The 21,315-nt window shown below is 46.3% G+C and overlaps 1 protein-coding gene across 1 annotated transcript; it reads right to left on the reverse strand.

Moving 5' to 3' along the window:
• Positions 1 to 1,836: 1,836 nt before the first annotated feature.
• On the reverse strand, positions 1,837 to 19,861 carry LOC308676120 (uncharacterized protein). The gene is made up of 5 exons (XM_081341856.1): positions 19,778 to 19,861; positions 18,858 to 18,911; positions 12,716 to 13,790; positions 11,616 to 11,817; positions 1,837 to 3,123 (listed from the first exon to the last, which is right to left on the reverse strand). The coding sequence occupies exons 3-5, from the start codon at positions 13,565 to 13,567 to the stop codon at positions 2,492 to 2,494; spliced, it is 1,686 nt and encodes a 561-aa protein (XP_081197982.1). The 5' UTR covers positions 13,568 to 13,790; positions 18,858 to 18,911; positions 19,778 to 19,861; the 3' UTR covers positions 1,837 to 2,491.
• Between the last annotated feature and the right edge of the window lie 1,454 nt (positions 19,862 to 21,315).

The raw sequence follows: 21,315 nt of genomic DNA on the forward strand, positions 1-21,315 counted from the left end.
GATCGTCTATAATCCTGGAGTTCCATCTTTTGATTACTATGAATATGACCCAAGTATCACTATCCTTTCTTCACATTTTGATTCTTATTACCCAGTTTAGTTCTAGCTATAAATGCACTATTTTCTTCTTGCAAAAATAAAAAAACAGAACTCTAAGAAGCTGAGTTGATGCCCCAAATTAAAATAGTTCCTTGCACACCATCATGGACAGAATTTTTTCTTTTTAGGCCACAGAAAATCAAACCTGGTTCGACATCTTGAGAAAATGTCATTGCCGCACATTTACAGTAAAAAATCTATCACAGCCTTTCCCAACCCGAGCTATAATGCCAATTATCCACAAATAAGATGCCTACTTTGAAGGGCACCAAGCTTGAGAAGGCTTATAATTTCAAGAAGAAAGACAAGGTGGTAATGTTGGGGCTGGGCTTTTGCTTTACGACAAAGAAATGGTCTCAGGGCAAGGAATACAGGTTGTGTTATGTAACAATCTGTTTAGATGATAAGAAGATCTATTACATTTTCTATTAATTCTATTCGAACATCTCTCGCTGAGCTGTACTAATCTTTGAAGGGCACATGGTGAAAATAAAGCATTATGAGAAAATGGCTCTAGCATAATTAAAAGACAAGTATTGCTTTTGTAAAAAGGTAAAGGTTCCCCCGCACATGCGGGTTAGTCGTTTCCGACTCTAGGGGCCAGTGCTCATCTCCGTTTCAAAGCCGAAGAGCCAGCGCTTGTCCGAGGATGTCTCCGTGGTCATGTGGCCGGCATGATTAGACGCCAAAGGTGCACGGAATGCTGTTACCTTCCCACCGTAGTGGTCCCTATTTTTCTACTTGCATTTTTACGTGCTTTCGAACTGCTAGGTTGGCAGAAGCTGGGACGAGTAACAGGCGCTCACTCTGTTACGTGGCACTCAGGATTCGACCCGCCAAACTGCCGACCTTCTGATCGACAAGCTCAGTGTCCTAACCCACTAAAAAGCAACTAGCATTGCCTGGCATAAGTCTTCCATGTCTGGTATTCACTTGCCATTTTTTTAATGGGTAATAGACACAACTTGAGAGACCACTGAATGGGGCACTGTACATCTGCAGCAGTCAGAAAGTGAAAAGGTTATTTTTTGGCAAGAATTCTTAGACATTTGGATATTTTTCTCTTCTAGCAGATTGATTAGGTTCATACAAGATGCTTAACCTGGCTCTTGAATTAACCCATTATCTGGGTTTACACAATGCACTGGAACTTAAGACTAATCAAATGAGTCGGATCCACACAACACGTAAGCCACTCCCAAAGAGCAACGAACATTAAGTGTGCTATAGCTTGAGCGTTCATTGTCCTGATAAATGTATTAGGTCAACGTGGCTACCATAATTAATTACAAGAGATCCTTGGTCAGGATTATGTCAATAAAAAGGGTGGAACTGCATTTAGTATTGTACCGATTCCCTCCAGCAAAGGACTCTCTAACTTCTTCTACCACCACTTCCCATGACCCAACGTGAACAGCATTAAAGTCTTAGCAGCGGTCTCCTCTTGAAGTACCCAAGAATATACTTTTGAGATATTCTTTGCCGAATGTGAGGAAAGAGTGTTTCGCCAGGGTTGCCCCTCACAAAGAAGAAAGAGGCTGTGTGCAATAGATCGACCGGATTACTGGCAATGAAGAGTCCCAGATGGGAGGCCTGCATCAATCCCTTTGTATAGTCATGGCCAGCCCTTAAGAGTCGGCCATAATAAAAATTCACCTAAGCTGCAGGCCAACCCACTGAAATCATACCCAGCCCTGTTATACACACTCCATGTCACTACAAATTTAGGTTGACAATTTTCCCATTTATCAAAGTTGTAATTTCAAAAAAAAAAGGCAAAATACTCCACAGCAGCTTCCCCAAGAGGAGATGTCCATCATTTTAAAAGATTTCAACCCTCTGCCAATACAGACTGGTCGTTTTCTCTAAAAAATACATTGCTTTTGCTTCACGACAAAGAAATGGCCTCAGGGCAAGGAATACAAGTTGTGTTATGTAACAATAAATCTGTCTAGATGACTAGAAGATCTATTATCTTTTCTATTTAAAAGAGAATGAGGGAGGAAGGAAAAGGAGATAGAGAAAAGAAAAAAAGACATCCAACTGGGGCCACCACAATATTAGTGGTTTAGTATTGTCCAGGAAGTCAGCTCTAGTAAGGCTCAGCACCTTTTTTAAAGTAATCAGTTCCATTCTACTGTGACTTTCTAGGTAGAACACAAATTGGTATTGTGGAACTGCCACCTTGCCTATCCCACTGCAGGTAGACTGGATTTTTTTCCTAATTAAGCCATATCAACAGGTAAATCTCTGCAGATACTGAACCGAAAGTTCATCGGTCATCTGGCTCGTTATGACACTAAGCTAAACGGTGGTCTGGTTCCATGCTTTGGCCCTTAGTGAGCTTTCAATGCTGGGAAACACATTTTCTTTCCTTCCGGGAAGATCTTGGCTAAGTAGTGTGGGTTCTCCGATGTCGAACCAGGTGCGAATTCTGACCAAACTTCTTCCCGCAGTCAGGACACTTGTACGGTCTCTCTCCTGTGTGGGTGATCTGGTGTCGGATGAGATCAGAACTCCAGCGAAACTTCTTCCCACATTGGCTGCACCCGTACGGACGGTCTCTGGCATGGGACACTCGATGCCTGGTCAGCTCTGAGCTCTGGTAAAAACTTCGGCTGCACTGAGCACATCGGAAAGGTCTCTCTGAGGCATGGGTCCTCTGATGACGAGTCAGCTGGGAAGTATGACCAAAACGTTTGCCACACTGAGGGCACTGGTGGGGCTTCTCCCCAGTATGGATCCTTAGGTGAGTGAGCAGATGTGAGTTACGGCTAAATGTTTTCCCGCATTCTGAACACTGGTGAAGGGACTTTCCTGCTGGGTGAGAGCCTCCAAGAGAGTTGAGATGTGCAACTGGATTCTCTCTGGTGTCTCCACATCTCACATCACATTGTTGACTCATCCGTTCACCACAATTCTCACCCAACATTTTCTCACGGGAATTCCCAGGGAGCAATCCCATTTCCATCATGCCTCCAGGCAAAGAGTGGTTCTCTCGGATACCATTGGCCAGTAGAGAGCCTGTCAAGAAAGAAAAAGAAAACTCTTTCATAATGGGCAGATGAATCTAACAACATGCAGTTACCGCGTTTCCCTGAAAGTAAGCCCTAGTTTGGGGGCAAGGCACACACCTAAAAAGCAAGCTAGGATGGGGTGTGTGGGTGTGGAGCTACCCCACACGCCCCACACCCACTTACTTTGCAGCCAGGTCTCTCCTTGCTGGCCTACTTCTTCTGCTGTGTCTTCTGCAGCCAGGCCTTTCCAGAAGGCCACTGCGGCCGAGAACCGAGCTATGGATTCAATCCATAGCTCGGCACTCAGCTGTATAGGCCTTCCAGAAAAGCCTGACTTTATCAAAGATCTTGGACATTTTTTCTCCTTTACAATATCAAACCATTGGATGTTGCCTACTATCCTTCTCAGTCTAACAAAGTCTTCTCTCATGAAGTCTAATATTGAGGTATGGCTGAAGTTTCTCATCAATACATTATCTGAAATTCCAGGACAGCATGATCACTGCCTCCCAGTGTCCCAGTTACTTTTTCTTCCTCAGCCATTTCCTCTCTTTGGTGGCCACTTTTGACATTCATCCATAACAATTTATTTAATTCTGTAATATCTCTGGTTTCCTATCACTGAGATTCGGGACTTCAAAGCGCCAAATATTGTCTTTGAAAATGGTAGGCTTATGTTTAAGATCTTACTTGGTAAACTGACTAACTTTGTTCTTCCACGTTAGGTTGAACTGAATTTGTTCTGTGATTAGCTCCTGGTCCCATCTTTGTTCTTCTAACTGAGCTCTTCCATCTCTTTATATAAAAATATAGTCAATTTAATTTCTGTATGTTCCATCTGGTAATGTCTGTATACATAGGCATAGTTTTGGTTGTCTGTCAGACTAATAGCTGATCAAAAATAAGTTGGCATAAGATGAAGCCATGGTGGCGCAGTGGTTAGAATGCAGTACTGCAGGCTACTTCTGCTGACTGCCGGCTGTCTGCAGTTTGACAGTTCAATTCTCACCAGCTCAAGGTTGACTCAGCCTTCCATCCTTCTGAGGTTGGTAAAATGATTGTTGGGGGCAATATGCTGACTCTGTAAACCGCTTAGAGAAGGCTATAAAGCACTGTGAAGCGGTATATGAGTCTAAGTGCTATTGCTATAAAGGCCTATAATTATTGGCCATACAAGAGCAATTATTGTTGGGTTTGGAAAAGCAAGAGTAGAGGATAAATACACAAAAAGAGGAACCATGAGCAGCTAACGATAGGCAGAAATAGTTGAAGTTTGATAGAATGAAAAAAAGAGCTGACTCATTTATGATCGATTTTGCTCAGTTCTTCATTTCTCAGATTTTAAACTTGTTCTATTCCATGCCCATTGTAATTAGTAAGCTTTGATTCCAAAGAGCAGATTTAGGTGAAACAGCTGCATTCCAGTTTGCCTATAGATTCAGGAATTGGAATCAGATAAATTTACATTACACTGTTAATGAACATCTGTGGAGATTCTCAATCATCCAGACCATAGTTGTCTCAAAGGTGCTTTTTGAAAAGACAACTAGACTTTGTTTTTCCTCGAAGACATTTTGCTTCTCATCCAAGAAGCTTCATTGGTTCTGGCAGGATGGTGGGGGCGATGGAAGGATTAGATCTGACAGGATGGGATGGTGGTGGAAGGATTATATTTCTTTGCAGTCCTCTGGTCATTAGCACTCTCTCTGAGAGCTTTTGAGGCCACCTGGGGGTTTATCTGTGCTCTCGGGGTCACCTGTATCAGAGGGCAAATGGGGGTGTAATCTTTTGGGAACTGCTGAAAGGACTGTGTTGCAGACAGAAGATAGGTGGTGTCATATTCCTCCCCTTTGTTGAGAGAAAGCTGCTCAATGTTAACATAAATAGCCTCTTTTTACCCCTCTTTCAAACCAATGTGTCCTCTGTATCCAGAAGATTCAGTCTGGACTTTTGCCCCCACCATTTTGCCAGAATCGATTAAGCTTCTTGTATGAGAAGCAAAATGTCTTCTTCTTCTTCCTCCTCAAGGAAAAAAAAATAGTCCAGTTGCCTTTTGAAAAAGCACCTTTGAGACTGTTAATGAACATTTCTCTACTGTCCCTAGTTCAGATTAAAAAAAAAAAGGCTGAGGCAGATAATTGCAGGAGCAAGAGTTGGGCCAAATTAAAAGTTCTGGAAATGGGAATCACTGGAGTTTAACCCATGATATCTGGAAGCAACCAGATCAGGCTGCATTAATGGAACGTCCTTCATCTATCTAATCCAGATATGTCAAACACAAGGCCCGGGGGCCAGATCTGGCCCGCGAAGTGGTTTCATGTGGCCCGCGAAGCCATCCTGGAAACAGTGAGGGAATGGCCCCCACTGCCTTGGCCCTGGCCCAGAGACCCTCAGGTCTGTCCCACACCTGACCAGGCCCCCATAGGCACCCTTGATGCGAACGATGTAGAGCTGGCCACGCCCACCCAGTAGGCCATACGCACTCTAGGCCACGCCCACCCAGGCCATACCCACCCGGCCCCGTGAGGCCAACTGCAATGCTGATGCGGCCCTCAATGAAACTGAGTTTGACACCCCTGATTAACCCTACAATCGCTTTAGTTAAGCTGAACAATATATTACTGTTCTAAGTTCTATTTCAAATCTCTTATCGTCTGTGCTCAGTCCATGGCGCTCCTGTGAAAAGCGTAATCAATATATATTCTCCATTTATTTGGAAAAAGAAAGTTCAACTCATCTGAAATGCATCAGACGGAGGAAGACAGACTTCAACTGTAAGATGCCTTTTTTTCTCACTGAACTCTCAAATGCTATACACACAAATGAGATCCAATGAGATAGGATTTAGATACAAAATCATTTAATTTTTGTAGTGGTATAGCAATTGAAGGCACTGGGCTAGAAACTGGAGACTGCAAGTTCTAGTCCTGCCTTAGGCTGTCTGGGCCTGTCTTTCTCTCTTAGCCTAGAAAGCAGGCAATGGCAAACCGCTTCTAAAAAAATCTTGACAAGAAAACTGTAGGGACTCATCTAGACATTTTCCAGAAGTCATGACTGACTCAAAGGGACAAAAAGAAAAGGTGCTACATTACTGTAGCACGACGATAGGGAATGGCAGCAGATGTGTGCACGGAGGGCCGTATCGACATCCGGGATCGCACCCCTGCTGCTTGCGAGCGGTGACGCGCTCCGACCCTCCAATTAGCACCCTTTTGCCCGGGGGTGAGGGTGATCAGGCCCCTGAGCTCAGGCTGGTTTACCTTAATGCCAGGTCCGTTGTTAATAAGGCTCCCCTCGTTCGAGACTTGATCGAGGAAGAACGAGCGGATCTGGCATGCATTACGGAAACCTAGTTGGGCTCAGAGGGAAGGGTCCCTCTGATTGAATTATGCCCCCCAGGTTTCCGTGTGCTACACCAGCCACGGGCTCAGGGTAGGGGTGGTGGGGTGGCGGTGGTTATCAGGGAGACTTTATGTCCGCGGGAGACCACCATTGTCCAGATTGGTGTGAGTGAGTCCCTCCTCCTGAGATGTGGTTCTCGGGTTCAGATGAGCTTGTTGCTTACATACCTGGCGCCCAGCTGTGTGGCAACAGCTCTGCCCGAGCTGCTCGACACCCTCTCAGGGTTGGCGGTGGAGTTCCCCAGGCTCATAGTGCTGGGTGACTTCAACCTGCCTTCCCTGGGAGGGTCATCGGAGCTAGCCCGGGAGTTCATGGCCTCCATGACGGCCATGGACCTGACTCAGGTAATTCAAGGCCCGACTCATGTGGGGGGTCACACTCTCGACCTGGTGTTCCTGTCTGGACAGTGGTTGGATGATTTGGGAGGGGGTTTAATTTAATTTAATTTAATTTAATAATATTTATATACCGCCCTTCTCCCTGAGGACTCAGGGCGGTTCACAGGGCAAAAGTCAAATACAAAGTACAAACATTAAAAAGAGATTAAATAATTGCCCAAGTTAAAACAATTAATACAATAATAAAACCCCAAAAATAAAATTAAGAGTACAAAAAATAAAAACCCCACCAATCCCCATCAGGCTAGGCCGGCTTGAACAAACAAAAACGTCTTGAGATCGCGACGAAAGGAGCGAAGATCGGGCGCCATCCGGAGCTCTACCGGCAACTGATTCCACAGCTCCGGAGCGCCCACAGAGAAGGATCTCCCCCTGGGCGCCACCAATCGACATTCTCTGATCGGTGGCACCCTGAGGAGGCCCTCTCTGTGGGAACGCACAGGGCGCAGGGAGCTTGATGCCGGCAGCAGATGTTCCCTAAGGTACTCCGGCCCCATGCCATGAAGGGCTTTGAACACCATTACCAGTACCTTGAATCTCACCCGGAAGGCAACTGGCAACCAATGCAGCTCACGGAGCAAAGGTGTAACGTGGGAGTATCGGGAGACTCCCAACACAACTCTCGCGGCTGCATTCTGTACCAGTTGGAGCTTCCGGGTGGTCCTCAAGGGCAGCCCCATGTAGAGAGCGTTGCAGTAGTCCAGACGAGAGGCCACGAGCGCATGAGTGACCGTGCATAAATCATCCCGGCTAAGATAGGGCCGCAACTGGCGCACCAGGCGAACCTGGGCGAAAGCCCCCCTAGTCACAGCTCCTATATGGTCTTCCAAGGTGAGCCGTGAATCTAGGAGGACTCCCAAGTTGCGAGCCCTATCTACGGGGGGTAATAGTTCACCCCCCATAGCAAGAGGTGGAATGTCCGAATAAACCCGGGATGAAGATATGCAAAGCCACTCAGTCTTGTCGGGGTTGAGTTGAAGTCTGTTCCTCCCCATCCAGACCCGAACCGCCTCCAGGCAACGGGACATCACGTTGAGGGCATCACTGGGGTGGTTTGGGGTCGAAAAGAAAAGTTGGGTATCATCCGCGTACTGATGATACCCAACTCCAAAACCACGAATGATCTCACCCAGCGGTTTCATGTAGATGTTGAACAGGAGAGGCGAGAGGACCGACCCCTGAGGAACTCCACAAACGAGAGACCTCGCGGTCGACCTCTGCCCTCCTGCCAACACCGACTGCGAACGTCCCTGGAGATAGGAGGAGAACCACTGTAAGACTGTGCCTCCCACTCCCAGTCCCCTGAGACGCCGCAGCAAGATACCATGATTGATGGTATCGAAAGCCGCCGAGAGGTCTAATAGGACTAGAACAGAGGAATATCCCCTGTCCCGAGCCCTCCAGAGATCATTCACCAGCGCGACCAATGCCGTCTCCGTGCTGTGCCCGGGCCTGAAACCCGATTGGTACGGGTCTAGATAATCCGCTTCATCCAGGACCAGAGGGAGCTGATGCGCCACCACACTCTCAACCGGTTGTTACTCCCCTGTCATGGTCCGACCATCATCTCCTGCGGCTGGTCTTCTGTTATGCCACCCCCCGCTGCTGGGCGGCAGAACCAACTAGATAGTTCCGCCCCAGGTGCCTAATGGACCCTGAATGGTTCCAGATGGCGCTTGGGTCTATACCTATCGCCCTCACTCACAGCCCAGCTGACTTCTTGGTGGATGCCTGGGAAAGGGCGGCCACTGAGGCACTCAACTGTGTTGTACCCTTGCGACCTCTGACCCGGCGCAGATCCCGTTGGGCTCCATGGTTTTCTGTGGAGCTCCGGGAGATGAAACGTCGGAGACGGGGTCTAGAGAGCGGTTGGAGGTCCAGCTGTTCCAAATCTGACCGATTGCAGTTAAGAACCTTTATAAGGTTAAATCTTGCTGCGATGAGGACGGCGAGGGCTAACTACTTCGCCGCCCTCATTGCGTCCGCAGATAATCGCCCGGCCGCCTTGTTTAGGGTGACTCGCTCCCTTCTTAACCAGGAGGTGAGGGAGGATCCCTTGCAGGGACGGGCCGAGGAGTTTAGTCATCATCTGACGGACAAAATCGCTCAGATCCTGGCCGGTTTGGACTCTGACTGGGTGGAGTCTGACGTGGAGGAATCGGACGGTCTTGAGCATGTTATCTGGACTGAGTTCGATCCTGTTTCCCCTGATGATGTGGACAGGATCATGGGGAGGCTGAGCTCCACCACTTGTTTGTTGGATCCGTGCCCTTCCTGGCTGGTTTATGTGGCTCGGGAGGGGACACGAGGCTGGTTCCAGGCAGTAATAACTGCTTCTTTGAAGGAGGGTATCTTCCTCGCCGCCTTGAAGGAGGCGGTGGTGAGACCCCTCCTCAAAAAGCCTGCCCTGGACCCGGCTGTTTTAAATAACTATCGTCCAGTCTCCAACCTTCACTTTCTGGCGAAGGTTGTTGAGAGCGTGGTGGCGCATCAGCTTCCTCTGTTCCTGGAGGAAACTGATTATCTGGACTCGTACCAATTGGGTTTCAGGCCCGGGCACAGCACGGAGATGGCATTGGTCGCACTGGTGAATGATCTCTGGCGGGCTCGGGACAGGGGTTGCTCCTCTGTCCTAGTCCTATTAGATCTCTCAGCGGCTTTCGATACCATTGACCATGGTATCCTACTGCAGCATCTCAGGGGGCTGGGAGTGGGAGGCACCATTTTACGGTGGTTCTCCTCCTATCTCCTGGGCTGCTTGCAGTCGGTGTTGACGGGAGGGCAGAGATCCACCCCGAGGCCTCTTGTTTGTGGAGTCCCTCAGGGGTCGGTTCTCTCGCCCCTCCTGTTCAACATCTATATGAAGCCGCTGGGCGAGGTCATTCGTGGTTTCGGGGTGGGGTATCATCAGTACGCTGATGATACCCAACTTTTTTTCTCCACCCCGAACCAACCCAGCGATGCCCTCGCCGTGATGTCCCGTTGCCTGGAGGCGGTCCAGGTCTGGATGGGGAGAAACAGGCTTCGTCTCAATCCTGCCAAGACTGAGTGGCTTTGCGTATCGGCATCTCGGGCTAACCAAACTATTCCACCTTTAACGATGGGGGGTGAGGTGTTACCCCCCGTTGATAGGGCTCGCAACTTGGGCGTCCTCCTGGACTCACGGCTCAATTTTGAAGATCATATAGGAGCCGTGACCAGGGGGGCTTTTGCCCAGGTTCGCCTGGTGCGCCAGTTGCGACCCTACCTGGACCGAGATGCCCTATGCACAGTCACTCATGCGCTCGTGACCTCCCGTTTAGACTACTGCAATGCTCTCTACATGGGGCTGCCCTTGAGGACCACTCGGAGGCTTCAACTGGTGCAGAATGCGGCCGCGCGAGTTGTGATGGGGGTTTCCCAATACTCCCATGTAACACCTCTACTCCGTGAGCTGCATTGGCTTCCGGTTGCCCTCCGGGTGAGATTCAAGGTGCTGGTGATGACCTATAAAGCCCTAAATGGCTTGGGTCCGGGATATTTGAGGGAACACCTGCTGCCAGCATCAAGTTCCCTTCGTCCAGTGCACCCTCTGGAACCAGCTGCCCGTGGAGCTCAGGACTGCCCCTGACCTGCGTTCATTCCGCCGGGACCTGAAGACTTGGCTCTTTGAGCTCTCTGGCCCAGGCTGAGAATTTTAACTGGGGTTCTATTTTCAGGGATAATTTAATCTTTTTAATTGTCTTTTAACTTTTGTATTTTGTATTGGTGTGATTTTAAAATGCCCTGTAAACCGCCCTGAGTCCTTCGGGAAAGGGCAGTATATAAATCTAATAAAATAAAAAAATAAATAAATAAATACTGGAAAAAATTGAATTTTAACATTTATTTTCTTTTTCCATCTTCAGCTCTTATTCTGTTCAAACATCTTGGTAGGGTATATCTTGTTTAGCTGCTCTAATGAATGAAGTAAAAGTCCTCAGATAGATAAGAGATAGATAAGTTAGATTATATTCTCTCTTCCGCCTACATCAAACTGCTGTCCGCTAAAAATGTGGAAGGAATTTCTGGGAACTGGAGAAACTCAAATATTTTTTTTTAGCATAGGTAAAGGTAAAGGTTCTCCCGCACATGCGTGCTAGTCGTTTCCAACTCTAGGGGCTGGTGCTCATCTCTGTTTCAAAGCCGAAGAGCCAGCGCTTGTCTGAGGACGTCTCCGTGGTCATGTGGCCGGCATGACTAGACGCCAAAGGTGCACGGAACGCTGTTACCTTCCCACCATAGTGGTCCCTATTTTTCTACTTGCATTTTTACGTGCTTTCGAACTGCTAGGTTGGCAGAAGTTTTTTTTCATAGTTACTGTTAAATAACATGGTTTGCACAGAGCTACCAAATCTTTACTGCAAACATCTGGATGCCCACTAAATGGAAGCGTTAGAATTCTTAAATGAATATTCATCTCCTCTCATATCCAATCATTCCATAGATTTATTTTTAAAAAAACTGAATTTCTTATCTCAACTATCTTTTCAGATATTGCTGAACTACAAATTCTTGTTCTAGCTCCACTGGCTGGAGATAATGGGAATGGTACAATTCCTCATCTGTTACAGACAAAACTTCCCTAAAGACTTTATCACTGATTTATTTTTCCTGTAGCAACTGATTCCCTTTAGCAGGAAAAATTCCCAGAACATCCTGCTTTTCTCTTCCTTCTTACCTGTTTCCTGAAGGCCTTGTGGTTCCTGTTTTGGGATGCAGGGCATCTTGAGAGCAGGGCCTGGGATAGGCTGGTTTAGCGTTATATCGGATGAGGAAAGGCACTCGGGATGGGGCAGCAGTGAGGCTGAAGGATCCCACGCTGCTCCAGGTAAAATCATTTCCTGTGGGCTTACCTGTTCAACCTTGACCCGCACTGTAACCTAGCAACAAGGACAACAGTGGGTCACTAAGAAATGAGGGAAATCTACCCATTCCACTTATTTGTTTTAAGCCTTAAATCTAAAGGAGAACTGATTAGCCATTTAAGCGTCCATGGTGGTTGTTTTGCAACTCCCATTCCAAAAACTTTTCAAAAGGATACAGATCTATCTGATAACAAGTCCATCTTATCTAGTACCCTACTCATTGGAGTAACCAAAAGCCTGGAGTCTTCTGAAGGTTTTGAATTTCAGCACTCATCAGTTTTTAACCAACATGGCTAATAACAAGAGACTGTAAGAGCTGCCATCCAAGGCATTTGGAGATGCTGCTTTCGGCTTGTTTCACCAGAATCCCCCTGCAAGCTTGCATACGAGGAGGCCCTTAACAATTGATGATCAGCCATTTCCAACCTGAATAAATCAGGAAGAAAGGTGGTTGGCTAAATGCAGGTTCATTTCCTAATGAGAAAACCTGTCACATGACCCAGTCTTTTCCGCCCTCTTTGTATATAAAACAGGAAAAGGTTTAAAGCCTATTTAAAAAATAATCCATAAACAAATCCAACACGTTAAGAAAAAGATAATTCTGTTGAAATCCTGTGCCAACTCACAAGAACTTTTTACCCATGTATTATCTTTCCTCTATCTACGACTGAGCTTTTTCCTGCCAATTTTGCATCATCTACATTGCAAGTTGCACTTGGGCAAAGCCTTGGCTTTTTTTATATCCATGAAACACTGATGCAATCATTAAAACACTGATACAATTCTCCTTTGCCTTGTGGGTGGGTGAAGGTGGGGGGAGGCAGAATGAGAAAAACATGTTGGTGTGCTAAGGATGTTAAGTTTTCATCACAACGTATCTCCTAGAAATCAAGAGGATTAAAAATTCCCTTACCTGCTGCTCCCACATCCCTGCCTCTCGCCGTCCCATCTGGTATCCTTCCACCAAGGCTACCGCTTGGGCGCACGTCTCAGGGCCTCGCTCCCACACCCAGCTCTGGATCTCTTGGGGCAAGATGGTCAGGAACTGCTCCAGGATCAGCAGTTCCAGAATCTGCTCCTTGGTGCGGCTCTCAGGCTTCAGCCAACGCCGGCAAAGCTCCCGGAGCCTCCGACAAGCCTCCCGGGGGCCTTCAGAGTCCTGGTAACGGAACTGCCGGAAACGCTGCCGCTGCATTTCCACATTGGCGCCTGCCTCCCCTCGCAGGCCAGAAGATTTGGACTTCCTATGCTCATTCCTGCCACCTCTGGCATCCAAGCCATTATGGGGTGGCTGGGCTTTTCCGAGAGCTGGCATAAGGCGGCTCATCCACTCTCCTCTCGGCCACTGGCACGATTCGGCCGCGCGCTCAAAGGATGACAGGTAGGCTTCAATGTCATCCACGGGTGCAAGCTCAGGTAGTTGAAGGTTGCTCCAGCCAGGGGCCGGGGGTGGGACAGGCACCGGGGCTGGCATGACATCAGCAGGTGTCCTCAGGCTTTGCACCATCTCCTGGCACTGAACCTCCCAAAGCTGCGGGATTGGGTCGCTTCTCACTTGGGGAGGAGTTGCCCACCTCAACAGATCACTAATGGTGCCTGCCTGGACAACAAGAGGAGTCTTCCCCGGAGCATCCCATTCCCAACCAGCTTCAGGACATGGAGGTCCAGGCTCTTCTATTTTCACCCTGGGCGCCATTGTTTCTTCTAATGGGTACAAAAAGTGGAGGCCCAGTGCTGGAGGAGGTACTTCCTGTGTGGCAGCCATCTTTTCCTCCCCCAAGAAAGGAAGCTCTAAGTCCTCCAAGCTTCCTGCAGACAAAAGTAGAACTACCCAGCGGGAGGAGACTGGGCCAAGTGAAAGAGAGCTTCAAGGCAACGTGCAGTCCCAGGGAGCCAGATAGGTATAAGATACCCAACCGGAAAGGATGGACAATCTTTAAAGGTATCCTATTGCCGGTGATGTGATGATTAAGTAAAAGGGCACCTCCCTGATATAGAAAGGAAAAACACCATTAAGAATTATGCTCAGAAGAAGCAGGCCCATTCTTAGATATTGGTTTCGTAACCATTGTTTGCCTACTACTAAGACTGGTTTCACACCTAGGCAGTGGCAGTTTGGTGCTAATATGCGGAGGGTCAAATGATCACATATGGTTATTTTCCCTGGCAGCCTCAATCAAAGGCCTGGATAGTAATACAAAATGGCCTAGTTTTCTACAAAATGGCAACCTCCAGATGTCCTGGTTTACAACTCAAATGGGCCATGATGGATGGGGACCATGGGAATTATAGTCTATAAGGCATCAAATAGGGAACCCTGAATTACAATATATCTGCTGCACAGGAGGGAATTTAAGAATGTTCGGTTCTGTCTTCAAAAAGTCCCATCATTTCTGGAATTTAGCTTACAATAATATCCAATTAGATATCAGGAAATCATCAGCCGCAAAGGAAGAAATGCATTTCCCCTTCTGTTTTCAGGAGCATATAAATGATTTACTGCTTTGAAAGATTGTATTTCAATATAGAAATCACAACTATTAAGTGGGACCTTTGAGAAGACACAATAGGATAGAGAGCTATTATTCAGGATGCCAGCCCTCTGATTCATTCCTACCCCCTTTGGGAATACTTTGATTCCCTGGACTGAATGTTTTGTGCGGCCCTCCCATTTTCCCCCACACCTTTGTGGGCTTTTCTGCGAAGAAAAAAAAAAAGAAAATACAGAAAGAAAAAAATAAGCGAATTAGAACAAAAAGGTGGCATCTGAATGCCCCATGAAATTCTATGAATGAGAGAGGGCTGTTTTGCAATAAATGCATCGCCAAGAAGCAGTTTTAACCACAGATAGTCCTTGACTTATGACCATAATTGTTCCTGGCCATTACAGTTGTAAAATGGGTCATCAGTGACCAACCTGATTTTACAATCTTTTTTTGCGGCGGTCATAAAACCCATTGTTTGTAGTGGGCTGTTTTCTGCTGGAAAGGAAGTAAACTGCCAGTTTCCTGCAAAAACATGGTAAATCATGGTTATATGACTGAAGTACTCTGCAAATGATCATAAATGTGGGCCAGTTGCTGAGTGATCAAAATGCAGTCATGTGACAGGGGAATGTGGCTGTCCATCACATTCTTTGGGTTGTATCTAGCTTTTTTGGGGGTGGGGGGTGTCCCATGTAATTTCAAATAATCACTACATGACCAGTCATAAATTGAGGACTACTGTACCTGCATCAAAGGTCTTCCAAGTCATCCTAATAACTTCATCTGTTCCTTCTACGTATTATATGTAGTCTTCCTAAGTCTGCTTGTGCTACCATTTTTCAATCGTTGGTGCTTTTTCCTACGTAAGATTTCCTACATCAGCATTCATAGCTAAGTATCAGAAACAGGGAATAAAAATAATCTCCTCCTTCAGGAATATGTCTAATCTCTGCTTAATGTCATCTCACTTATGTGACAGGCTACAACTTGTTTAAATTTCTTCAGCTTTAAAGGCAGAGGCTCCCAGCTTAGTTCTGCATCTGGTATCCCTTCTATCACATCCTGCAGTGAATCTCAGAAGAGAATTACTTACGCTGATTATTACTGGAACTACAATTTAACACCCACTGATTTGGGAGTAAGTCTTACTGCATGATTTAGGGCAATATTTCTCAATCTTGGCAGCTTAACAATATTTATTTATTTATTTATTTTAATTCCATTTATATCCCGCCCTTCTCCGAAGACTCAGGGCGGCTTACAAGCTTAGCAATAGCCTTCTTTCTATGTATATGCCTGCTTATTAGGGCTTTCACACACACCCCAAGCGGCATTATGTGGACATCAACTGCAAGAATTCCCTGGTCAGTCATACCACCCAACCACATTGTGGCTGGGGAATTCTGGGAGATGAAGTCCATACATCTTCAAGTTACTAAGGTTGGAAAACACAATTTAGAGCTTTTAGCCCTCTCTAATTCATAGGGTTGACACAGAAAAAAAGATGGATGCTATCTTAAATTCATCAGTGGAAAAATGGGTTATAAATCTTATCAATATACCTTATCAATACATCTGATAATTTCTAATAAGAATGAAACAAGTCATGGAACGCCTGCTTATGATCAATGTAACTGTAGAATATACTATGGTTTGATCATTTATGAAATCATTAGGCATCTCCTAAAATTCAGACATTGCCTTGTATAAAGTAAGTTTAGCATGTTATTCTAACCAAGACCAGCAGTGATGTAGCTTCTTCCTCCTGGAAAAAGATAATCCTCAGCATCTTCCTTTAAAAAATTAAGTAGATCGTCTGAAGGATGTCTCTCTACCTGAGAGTTTGAAAAGTCACTAGGATCCAGTGAGGCTGCCCCCCCCATAATGTGACCTGATATAAAGCAGCCTTCCAACATTCATTTCTTTGGAGAAGGGCTGCAATCCAGTAATAGTACAGCAGGGTTCCTGCTTCAATCCTTAGCAATCCTATGAAAGACAGCATGCAGGGAAATTCTTCTTTAGGTAGCAAAGAGCTTTTCCTACCTTTCATTCAATCAGGATTATAGTCTTAAGAACTTGATTTGACTTTTAAGTGGAAGCTCTTTCTCCCTCCCCAGGAAGTAAAAGTGTACAAAACCATACAAATAATTTCCAAAGGTCTCGGAGAAGGATCTACCAAAATGAAACAGGACTGAGAATTTTACACTTGGAATGAGGAATCATTTTCTTACTGCTGTTAAGAAATTTGGAACCTGAAATTCTTCAGCCATCTACAGGATGCAAAATAGCTACCAACAAATATAACCCTCTCCCTCGTGCTCACTCCTGGCACAGAACGGACTGGAAGAGGCAGGCAAATTATTTGATAAGTCATTTTCTGTATTATTGCTTCTGGTATTTATTTATCTATTTATTTTATCGGCAAGATTGTAGCATCATGGTCTGCCCTACTGCAGTGTTTCTCAACTTTGGCCACTTGAAGTTGTGTGGACTTCAACTCCCAGAATTCCCCAGATAGCAGACTCAAATTCTAGAACTTGTAGTCCACACATCTCCAAGTGGGCAAAGTTAAGAAACACTGCCCTACAGGGTTACAATAAATCAAAATTCACAATTTTGGACTTGATGGACAATAGCATGTAAATCTAGATTTTAGTAAACCACACTGGCTATATTTGCATAGCACACCCTTTGGGGATTCATACAATGCATTGAACCATCAGCTTGGTTGGGTTGGGTTGGGCTTACGTAACGAACTATACATCCAAACCCCAGAATATAACTAGCTAAAGTTGATATAATGTACAAAAGCATCCATTATATCTATAATTGACTTCACTAAACATATCACGTGAATTTAGCCATTGCAGTTAGGCTACTCAACTGTTCAATAGGGTAAAATGATGGTTAAGATAAAGCAGAGCTGCTTTTTGCAAAATGGGTGGCTGTACATTTTTGATACTGAGTAAATGTAAAATCATGCCCTTTTCAGTTAATGTGCGTCAGTTACAGTCTGATATGTCATCTGAATCTGTAGTCTCCAGTAACTACCATTGTTTCCACCTGCCATAGAAACAGGCTGATGGAATGACTGCAAAGCAGAGTTGTTCTGACAGCAGCATCTTTACTTCTCCAGCTTCTTTTCAATCTCTGTGAACATGCAGGGAATTAATTGGGCTCAGGAGAGAGGTGGGCGAAGATCCAGCCATCCCCCACTCTGTGCCTCCAACTCCAAAGCCATCAGGCATTTTTATTCTATTTTTAAAAAAACTCAAGGAAAATGCATGTGTGGCTTATATATCTGGTGTGAGATTGTTTGCTGCAGGAGTGGTTAATTTGATTACCTTTGCATCAATCAGGATCTTAGTTCCCCAATCATGCTTCAGGGTGACTTAGCACATCATACAGGAATAGACTTATCTAGTATACTGTAAGGAAGACTAGAAAGGAGATCTTTATTTCATACCTTGCTTGTATTCTTTTAAATCAAGTAAAATATGGAAAAACTTTACTACCTTTTTTCAGCACCTAATAATATACTGATTTAAGCTATCTGTTCCCAATCTGATGTCTGCCCAGGTGTTAAAACAATTCCTAGAATCCAAAGCCAGCAGAGCCATTGCTGAAAGGATTTATTTAAGCATATGGCTTTCATTGTTCCTGTGATTTATATACATTGGCCACACATAAAGATTTGGCAAGTTAATCCCACACTAAATGCCAGACTTTTTCTCTGGGCAACTCAAATTGATCATGGAGCATCTTGGATTTATCCCATCTTTAGGCCCAATCCCCATACAATAAATATAGTGTTCTTAAAAAATCTTCCCTGCATCTAGTGGCAATAATTATGAACTTTAAAGTACCTGATTGGATCTGCTCTGAATCATCTGCCAATCTATTTCATTAGATATAACACAAGATCTCCCTTTACGGGACTAAGAGGAGAAAATAGCAGTGTTGTACTAAATTCAGAGCGCCGAGAATGGCATAGAGAACTCTGTGGCTAAACTACTCTTTTCTGATTCATACATATAATTTTAACCTAAACTCAAGGACGGATGGTCTACCTGGAACTGCAACTCTTTTGTTCTTGGGCTGCTGAAGTTAAACAAATCTACAGGAATTCCCCACCACCACCACACACACACACACCTAAAGCAAGATTTGCATGGTAACCTTCCCTAACCTGGATGATACGTTTCAACTACAACTCCCATTCTGACTGGGGATCCTGGGAAATGAAATCCCCCTAATAGGGATGTGTGGTCTCTTTAAGAATGTAGCCATGGAGCTCTTTTGATTACAGGGATAAAGCCCTTCTGTGTATGAACTGAGCAAACTGGGGCCATCACGTTAATTTTTTAAAAAAAAATCAGGGCTTTTTTTCTCATAGAACGCTCAGAACGGAGTTCCGGCACCTTTTTTTAGATGGAACCTTGGTAGGGTAGGCAAGGCGGGTTGTATGACATGTGTGAGTTCCGGCACTTTTTTCTTTTTACAAAAAAAGCACTGAAAAAAAATAATAATATTTTTAACACACATAAAAGACCACTGGGGTTGAGTTACCTCTTCCAACACTTCCTGTCCTGGAGAAATCCAGAATCCCGCCCCTGGATGGGACTAAAACAAACAAGCAAACAAACAAAAAAAGTGACCGAGATGCCTTGTGTCAGTCAAGTAGATCCCACTTTCGTCTTCCTCAAGGCGGATCCTGGGCTGTTTATTATTATTATTATTATTATTATTATTATTATTATTATTATTATTATTATTATTATTATTATTTTGTTATTATTACTATATTATTATTATTATTCACCCCCATCCATCTCTCCTGTTTACCCCCTTTTCGCGTGTAGCAGCTAGCTGCTTGGCGAAACCGAAGGAGGCACATTCAGAAGATTGAGTTTGAGCCTCTTCCTCTTTTTTCTCTCCTCCGGAGAAAGCGGGGCTTGCAGGAGAAGAGGCGCGTTTCCAAGAAAGCCCCTCTTTTGCCTTCGGAGAAGAAGCCACCCGCAGCCCCTCTGCATGGCGCACGAGAGGCGCCCATTCATCTCTTCCCTCGGAGGAGCCCAGGTATTCCGCTCCTGGCGCCAATCCAGCCTCCTTCCTTCCTTCCTTCCTCTCCGCCTCTTTTCTAACGGACCCGGCAAGACTAAGCCCCGTTTCTCGGGGAGAACCGCGGGCTCCTCGCCGCCGCCCTCCTTCCTTCCTCCCTCCCCGAAGAACTGCAGAAGTTCTGGTCCCGAGTTTCGAGTCCCGTCCCTGGCGGAACCGCCGGGAGCCCGGGCTCTCCCCCCCTAACGGACCCGCGCCAGTCCGGAGAACCGCCGGGTCCCGGCGCGAAGCTTCCCAGCCCGACGGTTCCTCTCAGCCTCTGCCGCCCGCCCGAGCCCGGGAGTCCCGGCTCCAACTCTTCTCCGCTCCCCCTTTGTTTCCTGCGCCCGCCCGCCTGCCTTGGCGCGCCCCGGGCCCGGATGCTCTACCTGGGCCGGGGCGCCTCCAGCGCGGCTCTCTTTTAGGGCTCTTGTGGCGGAGGCGGCGGCGGCAGAAGCAGCGGCAGAGGCAACGATAGCAGCGGCGACGGCGGCGGTGGCGGCTCCGCCTTGAGTTCCGCGGCGCCCATCATACCCCGGCCGGCTCGGCCCGGCCCAACCCGCCGCCTCGCTTCGCCTGCTGAGCCTCGCAAGCCCTTCTCGCCTTGCCCTGCCCTGGAGGTGGCCACCAGGTTGGTTCCCGGGCTGCGCCGGAGAGGCTGGGGTTAGTCCCCCCTCCACAGGGCAGGCAGTGGCTGCGATCCCTGTCAGTCAGGGCCGAAAGGAAGGGGAAGCCGGCTTGGGACAGCCCCTCGCCCAAAGGGGGAGGGGGAGGCTGGGCAGGGTTGCCTTGCCACGATTGCTCCATGGAGGAGTCGCCGAGCTCGCCCCCCCCCCGGCTGGACGGTTCCCTCCGCCCGCTGGGATGGCGCGCATCTGGGCCGCTGTTCTTTCCTTGCCTCCCTCCCCCCCCGGGTCCCTTTTTTCTCTTTCTCAGGGGGGCTGGAAGGTATCGAATTAGCAGCATGCTTGGGGGTTGGGTTTTGTTTGTTTTGTTTTTTTAAAAAAAAATTTTTTTGGTGCATGGCTTCTGAGTATGTGCAGAGTGCTCTTCCTCCGGAGAAAGGAATGATCATCTCTTAAGGGAAGGCTGAGAGGTAGAAAGATGATGGAAAGGCGAGTTTCTGGGCATGGCCCAATAGAAAGCAGGGGATGAAGACGAATTTTGGAAAAATGGTGGCATCAGCCTGGAAAAAGCCAAGATGAGTTTCAGGGAAAATCACTGCAAGTCGGGAACAGAACTGGGTTCGATGGATCGGTTGTTTGTTTACAGACTTGGGTCCCTGTCAGGTGGGATTTTTAAGGGTTTTCCTTTTTAAAAAAAATCAATAGAAAAGACTCACTGAGAAGGAAGAGAGGGACTAAGCCTTGTCAAAAAAAACACCTCTAGGAATGATCTATCGCTAAAATCTTGCCATCTAAGACAGCATGAGACAATGTCTTTGAAAAAAAGCACAATATAACATGGTGCCTTTCTGCACATGTTGCTGAAATTAGGAACACCAAACTTTGCCTGCACTCAGATATGGGTTTAGCAAGGAAAAAGTATGAGATAAAAATGTATCTTACCTACCTTCTAGTCAATTTGCATAATTCATAGTGACTGGCATAAATTTAAAAACTTCCAAAACCAAAAAAAAATCTTTTTTTTTAAAAAAATACATTTACAAATAGCAAACTCAACAACTCTTGAATTGTTTCTTAACCAGAGATCACAAGGAATCTTTGCCCATGCCTGGTGAAATTTTTTGACAAATTTTTCAATAGAACAGGATCACTGCAGAAAAAGCCCTGGAAGACTGCCCAAACTTCTGAATGATGCAGCGTGTTGAGCTGGTACTATCCTTGTTAATGCCTTATATACATACATAGGCAAACAATCATGTGCTCTGCACAATGTGGGTTAATGGTTGAGAAATTGGGCTAAG

This window comes from Vipera berus, assembly GCF_964194415.1.
Source record: "Vipera berus genome assembly, chromosome: W".
NCBI classification, from domain to species: domain Eukaryota; kingdom Metazoa; phylum Chordata; class Lepidosauria; order Squamata; family Viperidae; genus Vipera; species Vipera berus.